Below are 18,198 nucleotides of genomic sequence, written 5' to 3' on the forward strand. Positions count from 1 at the left end.
TGTTCCTCTGGTTTTGATGATTATGGGAAGCGCTCTTAGATACCAATTTTCCATTTTCCATTTGGAGTTCACGAGTTACAACGAGGACCCACTGCTGAAGCTGTTATTTTCATCAAGGTTTCTAGTTGCCGAAGAGGTGCATCCTCCTTTGCCAAGAGGATAAGTCAGGAATGCTTTCTTTTAGTAGCTATTGTGAATTCCCTGGTTTTCCTAAACTCACTGTGGGCAAGATCTTGGGCTGCACCTTGTCTGGTGGGCATCAGGGAGCTGCAAGTGGGACTGACAATCCCTAATACTGCTAACCTGGCACTTTTCAGTGGTCTTATTAGAAATAAAGGGAAAGAGTCCTCTCATCCAGGAAAAATCTGAGAGGCCAATGAAATGTCCTGGCTCCAAATGGGAGAACTAAGAAGAAAAAAAAAAAATCACTGAACTTTTCCATGCTGATGAACTAGATGGGGGGATCCTCAGAAATCTTCATGTTAATGGTAATAGATCTAAATTAATGCACACCCCAACAACGTTTTGATGCCGTAGGCTGTTTTCATTAAGCATTTCAGCTTAGACAAATTGTATTTTTCCGTTAATAATGCTACATATAAATCCTTAGACTACTCTAAATCCTGGCTTCCTATTTATATCTGCCCACACAGCACAGCTATTTGGAAAAATTTTGAAATTATTTTCTATTTTTCATTTTTTTTTCCCTACTAGCAATAGAATCCCCTGAGTTAAGCACTTTGGAAAAAAGGAAAGCCAAGCCAACAGAGTCATCAGCAAACATTTAATTAAAAGACGAGGCTGCCTTCCTTAAGGGGGTGCCGTTGTTTTGGCTGGAGGCGTTTTCCCCCCTGGAGCCCGAAGCCTTTCCCGAGGGGAGCAGACTCTGAGCCGCTGGCATCTCCTAGCGGCCTGGGCTCGCAAGGCAAGGCAGGGCTCGCGTTCCTGCTGAGGAGCCGGGGATATTTCTGCCCAGCCATCCCCGTTCAGGCCTTTTCTGGGACACTGGAGAGGCTTTGTGCACAGACACCTGCAGGGGCTGGCTCTTGTGGCTGCCACTGCCAGCCCCGCTGTGTCACTGCCGTGAGCAAACAGCCACGTTTGTTCCCGTGTGTTGTTTCTGTCCGACTCTCAGCTCTGTTCCTGATGGAGAATGAATCTCTTCTTAGGATTTTAAATCTCTTCAACACTTTTTCTCCATAGCTCCACAGGGGTTTCAATTAATGTACAAAGAAGGGATGAGGCACTATTTCCTCCTTCTACTCCTTGAACATTTATTCCCAACTCTTTATACGTGTGCCTCGACTTTGTGAATTTTGCTTTTTGTCTTACATTTCGCTTGTTTCTTCCTCCTCCTCAAAAGTTGTTATCTACTTATTCCTGTCTATTCCTGGTTTTCTGACTGCACTTTTTCCACTCCATTTATCAATTATTTTCATTTACCTTCCTGAAGTAACAAATTCTTCTTTCTGATCTATGCAAAAATTGAAGTCTATCTTCCTTCTACTACCTAACTTTAAAAGTTGTTTTTTTATAGGAGGTGAATAGGGATGTAAAACAGCTATATAACTTTTTTACAAGCTTTCCAAATAAGAATAAAAATGGCAATGACAAAATAAAGAAGAAAACCAGAAAAGTTTCATTGAAACTGTCTGAAAACGCAGCTCTTAACAGAGTTTACTTCAGAAATGGTGGGGAAAGTTATTTTTAAAAAGGAGAGTGAAGACAAAAAATATTCACACAACCTACCAGGCGTGAAAGGGGGAAACCTGAGGGGTTTAAGGCTCTCATGCAGCCCCACCTACAAGGAAACAAACTTGTTTAGAAGATTTTTGAAGAGCTTGTCAGTAGGTGGGTCCTTCTCTTTGTCTGGAGTGACCTTGACATGTTCTCAGGTGCATGTGCAGGGACTGCCTTGAACACAAAACATGACATTTATGCTCATGTTGTGTAAGAGTTTGTGTCCTTGCAGCCTTGGTACTCTTGCTAAACTTCAAATGGATCATACAGCATCATTAGCATTGGGAAAAAATGTTCAGCTCTCACAGAAACCTCTCACAGAAAGTACCAGTATTAAAATAAATTTAAATTTATTATTTAAATACAAACACAGGTGAAATTCACATGACAGCACTTGAAGAAAGTGCTATAAATCAGAGCTAGTGAAATTTGGGAAGGGGACTTCTTATTGAAAAGAGACTCTTCATGACTCTCCCATTAAAAGTACGTACTTTGATTTAACATCCATCTAAACCAAGCATGGTATAAGTACTTTTCCTAAAATGATCCTAAGGTTAAAAAGAACTAGCAACATGTCTTTTTGTATAGAATTCTGAATGAGCAAGAGCATGGGGAGACACTAAAAAGTAATAATTTTACTTCATTTGCATAATCCACTTAAGACACATGTTCTGTTCACAGGCTCAGTGATGGGTTTGCAGATAATAAAGAGGTAGAAATTTAAATATTTAAAGCATAGCACTTTTGTTATCTTAGAAACTGGAAGCTGACAGAGCCACCTTCAGCAGTTTCAGGTTTAGGGAGAAGCTTGCAGACACCTAAGCTGATTGTTTGCTTGGAATCTCACTTCCTAAAATCTAAATACATGCCTGCAAAATAAAGAAATTTCATCTCTAATTCTTTTATTCATCCACTAATGTTATAGATCTGGCAGTGAATTTTACCACTATGACAGCAGAGAAAATCTGATCCTCTATCAGAGAAAATGAACATGCAGAATTAGGGTGGAGTGTGTTTGGAGGGGACAGGGTTAGGGTGAAGAAAACAAAAGAAAACTAATGCTGCAATTTTCAACGTCAAAATAAAGTGGCATTGGTGCTTTTTGCGTCTGTATGTGAGATGCCTTTTCAGAACCTTGATTTATGTGCAGGATTTTTTCACAGACTGGTAAAAAAAAAAATCTTGTGTTAAGAAAGAGTTTCCACTGACTCAGGTAAGTTGTTTTTCCCTTGATGTGTAAGGCAGGGCAGAGAGACTTGGTTCATCTAACTTGGAAAGAGCTGAGTCATCTTGAAGTAAGGTCCTTTGTCTCTGCTAAGCACGGAAGGGAGTCCTGAGCTGGATTTCTGTATTAAGACCACAATCCAGAAGACAAATGCTTTTCCTTTGTTCTCTGTCTGAGCCATGCTCTTGTTAGAAGTGTTGATGCAGTCAGAACGACCAAGAATATTATGAGGATACTGTTACTGAGAAAGCCATGCCAAGCCATAAACTCCCAAATGCATTTCCCTTGGCAAGCTGGTATGGCCACAGTTCATTCTGCTTGTTACACAAAATCAGTCCCCTAAGCCAGCCTGAGGCCCCACAGAATGACTTCACAGGAAACATAAATTGCAACAGATAAATATGCACATCCTGTCTAACTAAACAGATGCAGTGTGAATGACGAAGAGGAAACTTATGAAATCTTGGTGTGTTGTTTGAGAGGTCCTGGCTCTCGTTTGCCACAAGGTTTTCAATGAGTCTTTAACAAGTCTTTATTCAAGGCAAGAGGAGAATAAAACTGAGCTACAGCTTATCTAGATGCTATGTGTTTTATCTGAATAATATAGATATAGTGTTACCTTTTAATCAAAATAGATTTTTTAATGAGTATTTAAAGGGAAAAAGTAAAACATTCAGATAAAATATTCAGATTCACTTGATTAATTTCTCTAAATGTTGAAGCCTTTCCTACTAAATTATAGAAATAGATTGGGCAGGGATTAAAACTTGCCAGCCGTTTTTCTGGGAATGGAAGCCCCATTCTTCATCTTCTTTCCATCTGCAAATGGATATAGACTATACAATCTTATGTAACTGACAATTCTAAATGTGCCACTCCTGTCCTGCCTTCTAAATAACTTTGCCTGGTCCTATTGCTGCAGCTGAGCAACAGCTCAATTAAGAAAGCACACAATAAAATCTATGCCTCAGATTAGTAGCAGGTAGTGGAGGATTGTTACAGCATCTTGCAGAACAGGAAATGAATATCAGATATTTAGTGGGAACACATTATTAAATAATGAGATTTTAAGCCCAGCATGAACAGTTTTAGAGTGGATTTTATGAAGCCCTTAAGGCCAAATCATTGTTAAATTTCATTAAAATGGGGGTAGACTCCCAAACTGATAAAAAACTGAAGCATCTTTTTCTGTCTAACATGGAACATTAATTAAACAAGCCCTTCTGGGAATAGCAAAACAAAAGCCTAAAGACATACAAACTATGTCTTTTGTCCCCTAAAACCCCAAACACTGGCACCCCAGCTCCATCCTGTATTTTCTCTAGGCAAAAGGAAACAAGATAATTTTGTAGCCAACTGTTGCCCTAAACAATGAATAAAAGCTTAATTCTGCATGAATGGCACATTCATTCTGGGTGTGTCCCTGCTACTCAGCTGCTAAATTTTATGAAAACATTAGGAACTGATTAAATGGAATACCTACTCTTTGAAATTTTGTGGAAATATATGAATTGATTAAAAAGTTCTGGGCAGAGTCAAACTGTTATATAGTGTATATAACCTGACAAGTTTAAGGCATACATCTTAATATTCCTCAGATAACTTGAGCAAACTACTCCATGGGTGATAAGCTACTTGTAATGAGAGAAAGGCAATTAGGAACTTTTAAAATACCAGCAAACCAAAAGAAGTTCTCCCATAAAATAAAAAGCCAAAATGCCCAACACCCAAAGCCCCCCACACTCTTCAAGAGCACTGAAGTGTCAAGGTCTTTTTGCAGTACCCATTAACGCTGAACTGGAAAAGCTCTTGGGTGAGCTCAGACGCTGTCGGTGTATGCTCTGAGGGAAGGTGAGCATTCATAAAGCTTTTCTGGGGAACTTCAGGCATCAAATTTTATAATTGAAAAGAGCACAGCTAATGAACAATTTCTGCCAGTCAGGTTTCGTGTTTGTAGACTGGAAGTTTGCTCGTCATCTGTAATTGGCACATTTATTGAGTTAGGTGATACTACTTAATCAAATTTCAGTATGTTTAACCATCTGGTAATTGGCTGTGGGAAGAAAAGAGCATGCAAGGAGCCTGATTTTATAGGAAGAGTCCTTGAGGATTATGGAAGAAAGAATTACATAATTCCAAAAAAGCAAGCTGAATTGGGAGTGGAGATGTATATGGAAACACAAGAAAACAGTGCAATAGAGGTACTGATGCATGCAAAAACACACAAGGTATCTTATATTCTCGGCATTTTCTGAAATAAGTATAATTAATTCCATAATGAAGAACAGAAAAGCAATTTCTTGAACAAGAAAATGTCTGGAGCAGTTATGGCTACTATTTAGACCAGTTTTAACCTGCTATTAAAGTAATTTGTGTAATGTAATAACAAATTTTTTATACCTCTCTGAACTCATTGAGATAAGTAATGTGGGTAGAAAACTCTAATGCTTTATTGTTTTTTAAAAATACTTCTTTATACCATGTGTTCTGTTAGCCAAAAGCTGAGTTTGTATTATTGGCAATTCAGCCTAAGCCTAATTTCTGTCTTTTTTAAGGATTATAGATGACTCTTCACTCCTTTTGTCACTTTTGGAAGAAGGTGTTACCTTGGATGAGTCTCGTGGCTAGGAGGAACCTGTATGAACACTGTGTTGGAATAATATAAGACAGCAATGCATCTAATAGCCACTGGACATATCTTTAGGAGGACCTAGGATGTCAAGCAGTAGAATTGGGATGATGGATCAAACCCCAGCAGATGTGCCTTTGGAAAAGGGGGATTGACTGATACCAAATTAGGCCACAGAAGGTGTTCAGAACGAATCCCGTGACAGAAGGAATCTTGTTGTGCCTATGTTGCATAATCTGAAAGCATTAATACCTATGGATCCAGCTGAACACTCACTGCCTTAGAAAGATTTTTCAAGCAGCTATATAAATAAAAATTTCAATCATTAATGCTCACTGAAAATAATAATAAAAATCTGGTTTTCAAAGATGAGAAACCATCAGCACGTATTAGAATGACTGCATGAAACTTTTAAATTGGCAAAGTATACTTGGGAACAGAGCACTCAGCTCTGTTTGCCAGTCACTCTTGTTTAACTGCTCAGAGTTTTCTATTGAATCACTTTCATTACCTCTGAGCAGGGAGCTTGCAGCTCTCTGAGACATGTCTCAGAGTGCATCAAATGATACAGCCATAAGAAAGCCCAGAAGTCAAGAATGAATTCTTACCTTGTTCATGTCAAATGTGTGAAATACTTGTTCCACATAGTTGTTAGCTTCAGGAGTAAGTCCATGTAGATCCAGGACATGTTTAAATTCATGCAGGCAAAGCTGTCCGGACGGGCACTCCTTCATAAACTTTGTGTACCAGTGGTGAATTTCCATAGCGTTAATGTCATCTGCTGATCCAGCAGCACCCATTGCATCAAACATACCAGGTAACCTTTTTCAGTATTTATTCATCCAAATGCTGATTCTTGCTTCCCAACAATGATCATTCAAACACCAACTCTACCTTTGAGAGCTACTTTAAACCTCTTACAGATCACAACCAAGATAGACTAAGTAAATATAGCACCCTAGCAAGATTACTGGCACCCAGTTTTAGTACCCTGTGGTTTTAGCAGCTAATTACAGTCTTTGTGCACAGTCAGTCTGCAGAGCCTCAGATGAACTGATTATACCAGTTCTCTTCTTGCACTTGCATCTGTGGTGCTAAAGGTGTTTAAACTGGATAAATATTGAAAAAGCAACATGCAGGAACTTTGAGGGTAGTTTCTAAACCTTCAGTTTAATAATTTATAAAGTTACAAAAAAGAAGTTTATAAATTTATAAAGTTTAAAACTTAGAGCCATTTTAATACTTGGATACATTTTGTGCAGATGCCTTACAGTAAGTGACTCTTCATTTTTATTATTTCTGTATATATGATGATCCAAATCTAACCTTACAGGTCAAAACTGCAACACAATTTGACTGAAAGTGGCTGTACACTTTCAGCACAAAAACCTTGTCTTTAGACAGCAGTTCTGCAAGCATCTGAGTCTGCTGTAAGCCAATGTTGTCCTGAAAATTGCTTCTGCACTACCATTGCTCTTTCCCTTCCCTTAGGCCAGCAGAAGTGTTTGTGGCTGCACTTGGGAACAAGTGTTAGAACAGATCCAGGCAAAAGCTTGCAATAAGGTGAATACCAATAAATATAGTTAGCTTTAGAAAATACTGCTTACATTTTTGCATTGCCTGGTGTCACAATACTGGCTTCTACCAGAGAACAGATAAAGTGAGGGTGGAAAAGGGCAGCCAGCAGTACGAGGGGTGCAGGACTGCTGCTTCTGCTGCTTCAAATTGTTTGTGGAGACTTGTGGTGTCATAATGTCTGTGCTGTATTGCAGCACATAGCTGTGTACAAGCTCACAGCATTTAAGCCCTGCAGCAGATACTATGGCATGCAGAGGTTAGAGACTAGACTGGCAGAATGTCAAAATGCAGCTGTTACACCTAAAGCTGCTGCAGAGGTGGTGTCCCACCAGTGGCTCTGCAGTGATGTCTCACCAGAGGAGTGTGAGCAGCTTTGCTCTGCAGAGCAGGGTGCAGTCCTGTTGCCCTCGAGTGCTGTGCAGCTGCATGAGGTGAATCTTCCTCTGGGCCAGGGCTCCTGCCTGCTCAGTTGCAAAAGCAGTGTCAGCAGTCAGAAGAGACAAATTTGGTCTCAAGACAGTGAAGAAACTGAGCACTACTGTTGGACATGCCATGAGACCTGGTTTTCAGGTGCCAGGGGTGATGAGCATTGTGGTGGTGCATCCATGAGGTGGACACTGGTGGTAGAACCAGCTAGGTGAGCTGCCCCTGGTACATAAGGTTTAGGGCCATGGCATGCAGGCTCACGTGGACCTCCAGTACTTTTAGGCAAATAAAGAGCTGTGACATGCTAGTCATCAGAACTGCAAGATATTTTTCAGAAACAGGTACAAGCCTTCAGTGTAAAAGGGTAACAAGCTGGGCTGTTGCTGGAACAGACTTTCAGCACATATTTGCACCTACATTGCATAAACCAGAGTCTGCAGCCAGTCAGGGCAAGGCTACCCTGCCCGAGGAGAGAGAGAAGGGGCAAAAAAGTGCACAGGGATGCCTGGAGGACTTCAACAGAGAGATATACTGTACTTATCATTAAAAGGTGATTTTTTCCTAATCTATACTCATTCCTTGGATTGCTTTTAACAGTCTCTCCAGAGCAAAAATAGCTGCCAACTAACATCCTGTCACTTATAAGATCAACACCTTCAATACTGAGAAGCAGCAGAAATTTTCTGTACAAAATACGGAATAAAACTAGAATCTGAAATATGTGAAGCAGTATTTGGAAATATGTCGCTTTAAAATACACCTAGCAGGCAAAGAATGCCATATTTTTAATAACAAAGAAAGTAAGCAAAAGAAAGGTAGTTTAAAATGGCAACCCTCAGTCTTTTATTGTTTTTCATCTAATCTAAATTTTCAATAGTTAGGAATTGGAAATGCCAAACAGAATTTTCCAAGTGTATAAATCCACCAAATTTCCTGTTCAATGAAAAGAGGAAGTTTTAAAGAACTCAAATGTTACTCAAAATTCCTCCTTCCCCCCCCACCCCAAAATAACAGCAGCGTTCAAAGGAAAAAAATCAAAGGTTTGAACCACTGGTTTCAGAAACTGTAGATAATTTTTTTTAGTTAATGAAGTGGCCTGCAATTGGTTTTTTACATTTTAATTTTCAAACCTTCTTCGGAAAAAAGCAACAGCATAAATGGGAATATTAAAAAATAAGACATCTCAGTCCTTGAAAATGTTTCTTTCATATGGCATGTAAGACTCTCTGAACTGTTGTTATTGTCCTTCTGGAAGACAAGGTTAAAATGTCAGAAAAATCTACATTTTATTTAAAATACTTTTCAAGATAATCATCAAGCTATTCTAAATTATCTATTTGATGAATCTGAAAAAAACCCATCAAATTTTAAGGTGGAGCATTTAAAAAATAAGCATATGAACAAGCATAACATGCTTATCAGCAAAGGTCATTATTTAAAAAGATTTAAGAGAAAACATGAGAAGACTTGAAGAAGCAGTGCAATAAACCAGACTAAAATGGAAACATGGAAGCTAGAATTAGGTGCAAGTAGGAGAAGAAGCTGCCTTTCAGGGAGTTCCTGGCCATGTTCCTGCTAGAATAGCTTTACTGAGGGATTATAGTGATGAAGTGCACGCAGATTAGAAGGGTTATGCTGGCAACACTGTTGTTTTTAGCCATTTAATATCCTCACTTTCACTCTGAGGAAAAGTTACTTCTCTAATGAAAGCACCATTTTCTCAGACCTATTGCATGTCCACATCCACGTTAGCTGGGAGTATTTTTTTCATGTGTATTACCCTCCAGCACAGCCCAGAAGTAAAATGAGGGAGAATGTAGAAGCAGAGAACTCTCAGTGTAGGTCTGCAAGCAGTGTAATACAAAAGGGAGGAAAGGCAGATGGAAAAGAAAAGCAACACTTATCAGAGGAACTGACAGGACTTTGAGAATGCAAGGCGCTTCAAGAAAGGGAGGAAAAATTATATATTAAATTCTGCCATAAATGTGAGGCCTGAAAAGAAAAATGTGAACTTATGCATTACAGTTAAAAACAAATTTAGTTCAAATTACTTAAATCCAGCATCAACTCACAGAAACCTACTGCCTGAGCAGTGTCTCTAGGAAAGAGGCATGTGCTTATTTTCCTCTGAATATGATTGTAAAGAACCACCCAGGTCACCTGGAACCTCCTAGCCCTGCTCCAGATGGCTCTTAGACCTTCATATGTGATGGTGGGGACTCAAGGCTACTAACAGAGGTTATGAAATAAAAACCCTTAAGGGTGTGATAGACTGGATCTAGGAAATGTCAAGTTTTCTATGGATGATGCTATAAAATATAGGGGAAACTTCAGTGAAGCATTTAAAACTTAAGAATTGCAGACAATGAGGACAACAATATCAGGACAGAGAAATCCACTTCTATTATAGGGAGAAGCTTCAAAAGACTAAACTCTGACCCCAGCTTTTCCCCGAAGCAAAATTCACACTAAGTCTCTCTCCTTGTTATATATTAGCACCATCAGTCTCTGCAACCCACAGGAATAAAACATTTGGACTTAAAGATGTAGGAAGACAGCACTATTTAAAAGTTTTATCTGATCCCTTTACTACACTGACAGGCAATGATCTTATCTGTAGACATAAAAACTACAGGTCGCAGAAATGAAAAGTTTTATTTTCCTTTAACCTCAAGGCAGCCTTTCTGGAATTCTTTGAAACATTCCTGCAAAATAATTTGAGAAGGATTTTGATTTCTTAAAAAAAAAAAAAAAGTTTGTGCAATTATAATGTGAAACTAATTAGCACAAGGTGGTATGGAGGCTAAAAGTAAATATGAGTTAAAAAACCCAGATCATTTCGGGGAGGAAAAACCCATTTAACCCATTTGTTGAACCTCTTTGAATGAGTGGCCATAGGCTGCTGGAGGCAGAGAGGGTGACAGGGGTCGTGTTCCCTGGGCATACACTCCTGGCTTTTGCCTGAGACAGGAGAGTGGACCTGAGGATCTTAGACCTGTCTAGTGAAGTGCTGCTATTTTTATACCAGACATGGCCCAGAGAGAGTTTAACTGGCTTACCTTTATCCAGCTGGTGGTCAGACTGATGGACTGAAGATCAATCATTCTGGAAAAGTTATGGTGTTCTGAAGGTCCTGTCTAAGATGGATGTCAGGTACAACGCAGGGATACACGTTTATTAGTAAATTGCATACTTATCATAAAAGCATTCATGTAAATTGTATTTTCTCTACAGTTTCTATTTGCACCCTATAATTTTTTCACACAGGTTTAGTGCTTCTTTATTAGGATATTTTCTGATTTAATTTGCTTGTAAGCTTCTCAGTATGCTTGTATGTGAAAATACACAACTCTGAATACACAATAATAAACCTTGTTATTGCTTTAGGTCCTGTATCTGTTTTTTTACATGACAAAAATACTTATGCAGAAATCTGTCTGATACCAAAATCATGAAGCATAAAGGATAACAAGGTTCTACACTGATATCAACTAATAAGAGGACAAATTGTCCTCTGTGTGATAGCCTGCATTGAGGAGATGGCTAGATGGCAATTAAACTTTAATTTTTCCTCTTCCCTTTTCTATAATTAATAATAATTTCTTGTGGGTCTCAAACTTAATTAGATGCCTTTTAAAATTAGTATTTTAAGTGGGTTCTGAATTGTTGTTAAGGTTACTTAAGTAATATTCTAATGCTACTAAAGCCCTTTATAAAGTATTAAGGTGACACCATAATCTTTCTGGGACTCTTACACAACACACAGTACTCTGTATTTAAAGAAAGGAAAAAAAAAAAAAGGCACCCATCCCCTTCATCCCCTTTACCTAATTTAAAAAAAAAAAAGATATAGGATAAATAAAACTTATTTCTTCTTCAGAAGGATAGTAAATATCATAAAATTCACCAAAATGAATTAATGAAACAATTTAACAAATAATATTTGGTGATTATATAAACTCAGTTTGAAGAACATGTATAACATGCTTACACCACCTTGAAAAGAATTCTGACATTTAATAAGTCACAATTTGATTTGAGAGCAGTAATTGCATGTAATCTGTCAGCCCCTCCCTGGAACAGGGTCTGGGATTATCTAAGTGGCAAGATTAGTGCAATGCGAACAGGCAGAGGAATTCATGGCACACAGAGCATCAGATTATCTCATGAACCAGAGGGACTCAGTGGGAAACACAAGCATGTTCGAGTCCAGTGCAGCAGGGGATGTCTCCCTATGAAAAAGCCACAGACGGATATCTGTGCTATCTGCCTGCATCTGTGCTTATAGCTGAACATGCTGCTAACTCTGGAGGCCCAGAACCAGCCACATTTTGCTTCTTTTGTTAAATAACAAGAAAAACTTGAACATTAAATATCCTTTAATGTAAGTTAGACTGTGAAGGGACTTCTGTAATTCTGCCATCTTTCCCCTCCCTTAGACTCCTAAGTTTTCCTTGAAAAGCTGTTTGCAGTTCATAGCTTTGCTGCAATTTGCAAACATAGTCTGCTTTGTGGATATGGTGATGGATAGAAGTTTTCTCTTTCGTTTTTAAACAGTATGAGATCTTTTAAATCTAAACAGACCGTTTCATTTTATATCCTGAATACAGGCAACCCGAAAGTCCCTTTAAAATATATTTCTATATATAGGAGAACTCCTATAAATATTCATCAGCAGGTAGAGAATTACCAGCAACTCACTGTGGTTAATAATCCCCAACAGAGGACATGCAAAGAGTGGCCTGTAAGGTCCATCTATGGTTCATGCCCGGTCAGCAGCAAGCAATAAAGAATGGACTTGTGTTATTCCAGGAACTTACTTTGTATCATATTCAAAACCTTTGGGCAGCCCAGATGCCAATCTTTTATGTTAGAGAGTTCAGACTGAAAAAACCTGGTGACTTTTGTTACTCCTGTATTTTTTTGTCAGAAGGACCCTGAAGAGCTGAGAAAAAGGTATAATAATGGGATAGGACAAAGAAAACAAAAAGGAAAATAATACCTATTTATCTTACTTTCAGCATTTGATATTACATCCTGAGAGGCAATGCACAAAAATAAAACCAGCATGGAATTTAATTTAAAAGAAAGATGCATGAAGGTCTTTCAACCTTTTATAGCTTATATTCCTCAAGAGGAATTTCATCACCACTGTGCTATGCAGCTCTGGCTGTGCTCTGAAGTTGTCTCATGCTGCCACAGCAATCTCAAGGTAGTTCCTGGCTGCTGTAATTCTTGACAAACTCTAAGATATGAAAAAATACCAGCAGGCCCAACATTTGTTCAAGTGTTTTTTAACTGAGTATTGACAAAGAGTATTGCTTTGTGTTTTAGTCTGAAAAAGTGATAAAAATACACATTAGAGAACTTACACTGAGAGGCTGCACTCTATGAGTAAGGTACAACCCCGGAGTATTTAGAGGAGGAATGCATGAACTTCATCAGCACATTCAATTAAAATAAAGGCAAGGAAATCTGTCAGAGTTTTGAATGCAAGAATCATTGCTTCCAGACATTTTTGCTGATCTATTGCAGACTTCTTTTTTGAATTTTTAAAGGGTTTTCATCATTATGGAACAGGTCATAATATCAGCATTCACTATTAAGAGTAAATCGCTTGAACTCTAAGCTCTGAAAAATTTGGCTCAGACTTGCAATCACAATTTGAAAAGAAACTAAGGGGAAAAAACAAGTTTGGGGTTCCATAGCTGTCTGAAGGTTTAATTTCATGAAAAGAAATGTGCCCTTTAGCTTAAGAACTGGGAGTTTCACATTGTGTTTGTGAAACCCCTCAGCTGTTAGACTAAGGCCTTTTAATAGAAGAGTTTTTCTTTTATGACAATTTTTAAAAATCATCATGTTGCTATGATTTGTCTAAAACATAACATACATCTCTTAGAGCAATTCCTCTCAGTCTGAAGAGTTACTCAGAATTAATCCTTGCTTTTGCATTAATGAATTTGAGACCAATTTTCTATGCTGTGAGCAAAGAAATTAATGCATTCACCTCCCCCCCCCAAAAAAAAAAAAATCACAGAAACCAGTTAAGTGAAATAAATTCTGTCTTCATTAATCTTTTGCTAGTTTTGACTTTCAAAGTATTTTGCAACAATAACTGAAAGCTAAAGCCCTGCTCAGGTTTTCTGAATTGGCTTGACCTGTTTGTCTACCTCACATAATTTAAGAAACCTCATTGAAGTATTAAACATACTTCTGTTCATAAGTTCAAGAACAGAAATAAAATCATGCTCTTTTTCTTGGAAAGAGCATCCACAAAGCATTTTAACACCTATTCAATAGCACATAGTTAAAGAATTTTTTTTTTACCTGGACATGTCATGATTCCAAATGTTTAGGAAGAATCTTATTTTGAAGGTTAATTAGTATCTACATTCACAAGGTACTGTGTATGTGTAAAAGGAGTCAAAAATTTTGTAAAGAAGAAATAACTAAACAAAAGCTAACAAAGAAAGGAGAGAACAGCAATTAAATTCAGGAGGGTATAGAAGTCCTAGCTGAGCAAATGATTTCTTTATCATCAGCAGGTGACTAAAGACAGTTGATTTGTCCTCTTATGCCTTAAAGGCAACATTGGAGTATTTAAAAACAATAAGTCTGCAGTACTGGAGTAAAAGGCCAGGACAATGGATAAATATGCCCTCTAGTACTATTGGTGCCTTGGGAAGGCTGACCTGAAATAGAGGATGAACAGAGCCAGAGAATAAAGCCGGTATTTATTGAAAGGCCTTTAAGGGTACATCATGGGCAGCACACGAGCCTGGCCAGGGCTACACCCAAGGTGGACTTAAAATGGTCACAAAATGGACAACTGGTCACAAGATCTTACTCTTTTATGAGTTTTGGTCCATTTGCATGTTGGGTTTAATTGTCCAATTTCAGCTTCAGGTTGTGAAGCCTCCTCTCTTCAGTCCACTGTTGTTTATGCTTTTGGGCCTTAAAGTTGTGTTGTCCTTGGTCTTCAGCATGAAAAGAATTTGTCTACCTACTCTGTGAAGAGAGCTTACTAACACTTAATATGAGGCTCAGAACTACACCCCTAGGCAGCACAGAATCTGAAAAACATGAATGCTGAAACTTAAGGCATCACTATTACAAGTTTCGTATTCTTTGATCTAAAAGGAAGCTCAAAAGAAGAAGGGTAAAAGGCAGTTTAATACTGGAGAGCAGTTCCTGTAAAGTTTAAAAGTCTGAAGTTTGTTTCTGTGGAAAAACCTCTAAGATTGTGAATGTGCAGTGCTGCAGCTGCTTGTCCAAAGTGCACATTCATATTCCTTTATGTCAGCATAGGACAAAATATGAAAAGGTCTCTGAAAAAAAATTCCTAGGTCCTTGATGGGGAAGCAATTCAAACTTTGCATGCAAATATCTGATTTTTACTTTTCACCTTAAAGTTGTCTGAAAGCTTTTAATTCTAAATCCAATTAGCAGTTTGCAGAAGCTGCAGGAAAGCAACTTATTAATGAGAACAGAGTGAGCTGCAGCTTCTCTGAATGGTGCTGTAGTGCTGTCTTCTGAGTTCACCATACATCTGCACAATTGTGGAAACAATTGCGTGGCAATTTGTCCACAGAGGCAAAACATGGCAGCTAAGCACATGTAACTTGGAGTGGTAAAAATAATCTGAGTTGCTGTACTTACCCAGAGTGACTCCTCAAGTGTAACAATTTTACATTATGTTAGGATTGTGGTGGGTTGTCCATGGCCAGCTGCCAGATACCCACCCAACTGCTGTCATTCCTCAGAGGGACAGGGGAGAAAAGAAGATGAAATAGCTCAAGGGTCAAGTTAAAGGGAGAGAGTTTGCTTTACCAATTAGTCTCATGAGGAAAAGACTTGGAGAAAATTAATTTAGTTTATTTTCTATTAAAATAGAGTACCCACCAGAGAAAGAAAAACAAAACCTTCCCCTAAGTCCCTCTTTTAGACATGCTCAACTTCACCCTCTCATTCCTGACTCCTGTACTCCCTCCTTCCAGGCAGTGCAGGGAGTGGGGGCTGTGATAAGTCCATAACAGCTCTTCCTTGCCTCTCCTTCCTCTGCATTCTTTTCTTCTGCAAGGTGGCTCCTTCCCATGGGCTACAGCACTTCAGGATCAAGCTGGTCCAGCGTGGGCTCTCCATGGCCCATGGCTCCTGCAGGGCATGTCCACCTGCCAAAGTGTGCCCCTTTCCATGGGCTGCAGCGCGGATGCCTGCTCCAGTGTGAACTCCTGCAGGGAGAATCTCTGCTTGGACACCTGGGACATCTCCTCCTCCTCTGACTTGGGTGTCTGCAGGGCTGTTCTCCACGCGCTCCCCTCCCTCCTCCCTGACTGCAGCACTGTGCCCTTTTTCACACGGATTTTCCTGAGGCACTGCCGTTGTGGCTGCAGGGCTCAGCTGTGCCCTGTGGTCACTCTGGTGGAATGAGCTGAGCTGGCTGTGCTCAGTGTGGGGCAGGCCCCATCACTCCTCACCAAGGCCACTCTGCAGCACCCTGCACACTGCTTCAACCACAGCTTCAGTACAGCTGAGGAGGGGGACAAAAGCAGACCCTGTGTGCATGGAAAAACAGGAGAAACCCATCACTTCCCAGACAAAACTCACTGGAAGAATTGTGACAATGCCACAGTCGGGGTCACCGTGGTTTCGCATGGAGCAGGAACTCTGCATCTGAGTGAATACCATCAGGCAGCTGTCAGTTCCCAGACAGAGATGTAAGATCTCCTCCAGGTGTGCAGACAAACTGTTCTCTTCATAGCCCAAGTTTGGAAAAAACAACAGCACATCTCCGAGAAGTTCAATGACAATAAAAGCAAATACACATCAGTGATGGAGATTTCCAAAGCACCAAGGCAGGAAAGCTGTGCCTTGGTCACTCAGTCAGGGCATCTTACTAAGAACCTTGCAATGCAGCTATCCCCTCATACAGTGGAAGGAAAAAAACCTGTGTGCAACCAATGAAAAAAATGCTTTTAAATGCCACAAGGCTTTAACTTCTGTAAACTTGGTCAGGGAGGAAGAATAAAATCATACATATAAAGTGTGCTTCAGTGTACACCATTCCACTAGAAGAAGTAGCAGAAAATGTCCTTAATGGGCAGTTTTTAATTTAGTACACTTTTAAGTAGCTGAAAACTTCTCAATGTTATGGTAATTAATTCTGGGTTTTTTTCAGCCAGCTGTATAAAGTGAAACCAAACCATCTGGCCACCCAGAGTGTATAATTTGCTGTGATTAAAATTAAAGAACTGGACTGCAGGCCAACTCTTTTTGCTATCCCATGTGCCTTTACACTGTATCTGTACTATCTGACACCATCAATGTGTCTTCCACACAGTGCCAGTAGTAGTACAGAAAGCTTTTTTCATTTTACTTCAATGATGGAAAGAGTCCATGTTTTAAAAAACAATTCCTTTATTTCAGATCAGAAGCTGCAGCACAGAAAGAGATTTGTTTTAGAGTTACAGTAAAACCATGCTGGTGTCCAAGTGTGTGCAGCTCTGACACCTGACTTGACATCTTGGGGATGAGGTCCCCTCCCATGACTCTCCATCTCTGGAAGGGGAGATAAAGAGCTGCCTTCTGCTGCAGGGCTGCAGCAGCTCCCACTGGACATTTTAGGGAGTATTTACTCAAGGCTCTGCTTGCACAGTGGTTATGAGTTCAGCAAGGAGAGCAACAGAGAAAAGGGGTTAAGGAGGAACTTCTTTCAGACAGAATATTCATGTTGCCCAATCTGCATTGCTTAATAACTCTGCTTGAATTACTAAATGTTTTAAGATGGATGCAAAGCAATCAAGGCTCTAATTTCAATAAATGAAGTGCAACCAAAAGGACAAATAGAGTTAAACACACCTAACAACTGCAAGCCTGTGTGAGGCCTTGCCTTACACACTGAATTATTATGCCACCGAGCTCAGACAGTAAGGGAAGTCAGCTTTGTGCAAGTTTAGTGTTACCTGCAACAAGCCGGACACTGGCAGCACTTCAGAGGCCAGAGCTTGTGGCCTTAAGGTTGTTGTCTTTTCCCACAGAGCTGTGTTGAAAAGCTGAGTTAAGTGCATTTCTCCCTATTGGCAGGAAAAGTCACCTTAGGGAACCACTGGTATTTCTGGCAGTTTTATTGGACATCTGTTCAGTTTCAGGCATATAATAATGATAAGGCTGCTATATCATGCTTATAACGCATACTTAAAGAGACTGCTTAATGCGTGAACTAAAATCTGATGGTTCAATTGCAGCATATTCTTGCTCTTCTACAAATTGTATTTACTGAATAAAAGAATAACAAAAGAAAACACAGCAGTTTTTCCTCTGTCAAAATTACTAAAATGTTTTTGAGTGACTTCAACATTTTTTCTAATTGAGAAACTGTTTTTCTCTTTCAACAAATAACTTAGAGTCATTATAATAACAATCTTAATTGGTCACAGCAGATGTATTCACTGGAACAGAAATGTCACCATTTTGCTAATAATTACCTTTAAAACTTCTTCATGTGTCCACTTTTTTTATTTCCCAAGTTGATAATCCTTAAGTAGGAAGCTGGTTAAGTTTTGACACTTTAATCTTAGTTCCTGACTATATTTTTTTCTTT

The 18,198-nt window shown here is 39.2% G+C and overlaps 1 protein-coding gene across 1 annotated transcript in view; it reads right to left on the reverse strand.

Annotated features, from left to right (window-relative positions):
• The window catches only part of GUCA1C (guanylate cyclase activator 1C), a 36,578-nt gene extending 30,172 nt beyond the window's left edge, over nucleotides 1-6,406 (reverse strand). Inside the window, exon 1 of the mRNA XM_063393830.1 lies at nucleotides 6,203-6,406. Coding sequence (XP_063249900.1) covers nucleotides 6,203-6,406 — 204 coding nt within the window. The remainder of the gene's footprint in view (nucleotides 1-6,202) is intronic.
• Between the last annotated feature and the right edge of the window lie 11,792 nt (nucleotides 6,407-18,198).

The sequence above is a fragment of the Prinia subflava genome, chromosome 3 (genome assembly GCF_021018805.1).
Source record: "Prinia subflava isolate CZ2003 ecotype Zambia chromosome 3, Cam_Psub_1.2, whole genome shotgun sequence".
NCBI classification, from domain to species: Eukaryota; Metazoa; Chordata; class Aves; order Passeriformes; family Cisticolidae; genus Prinia; species Prinia subflava.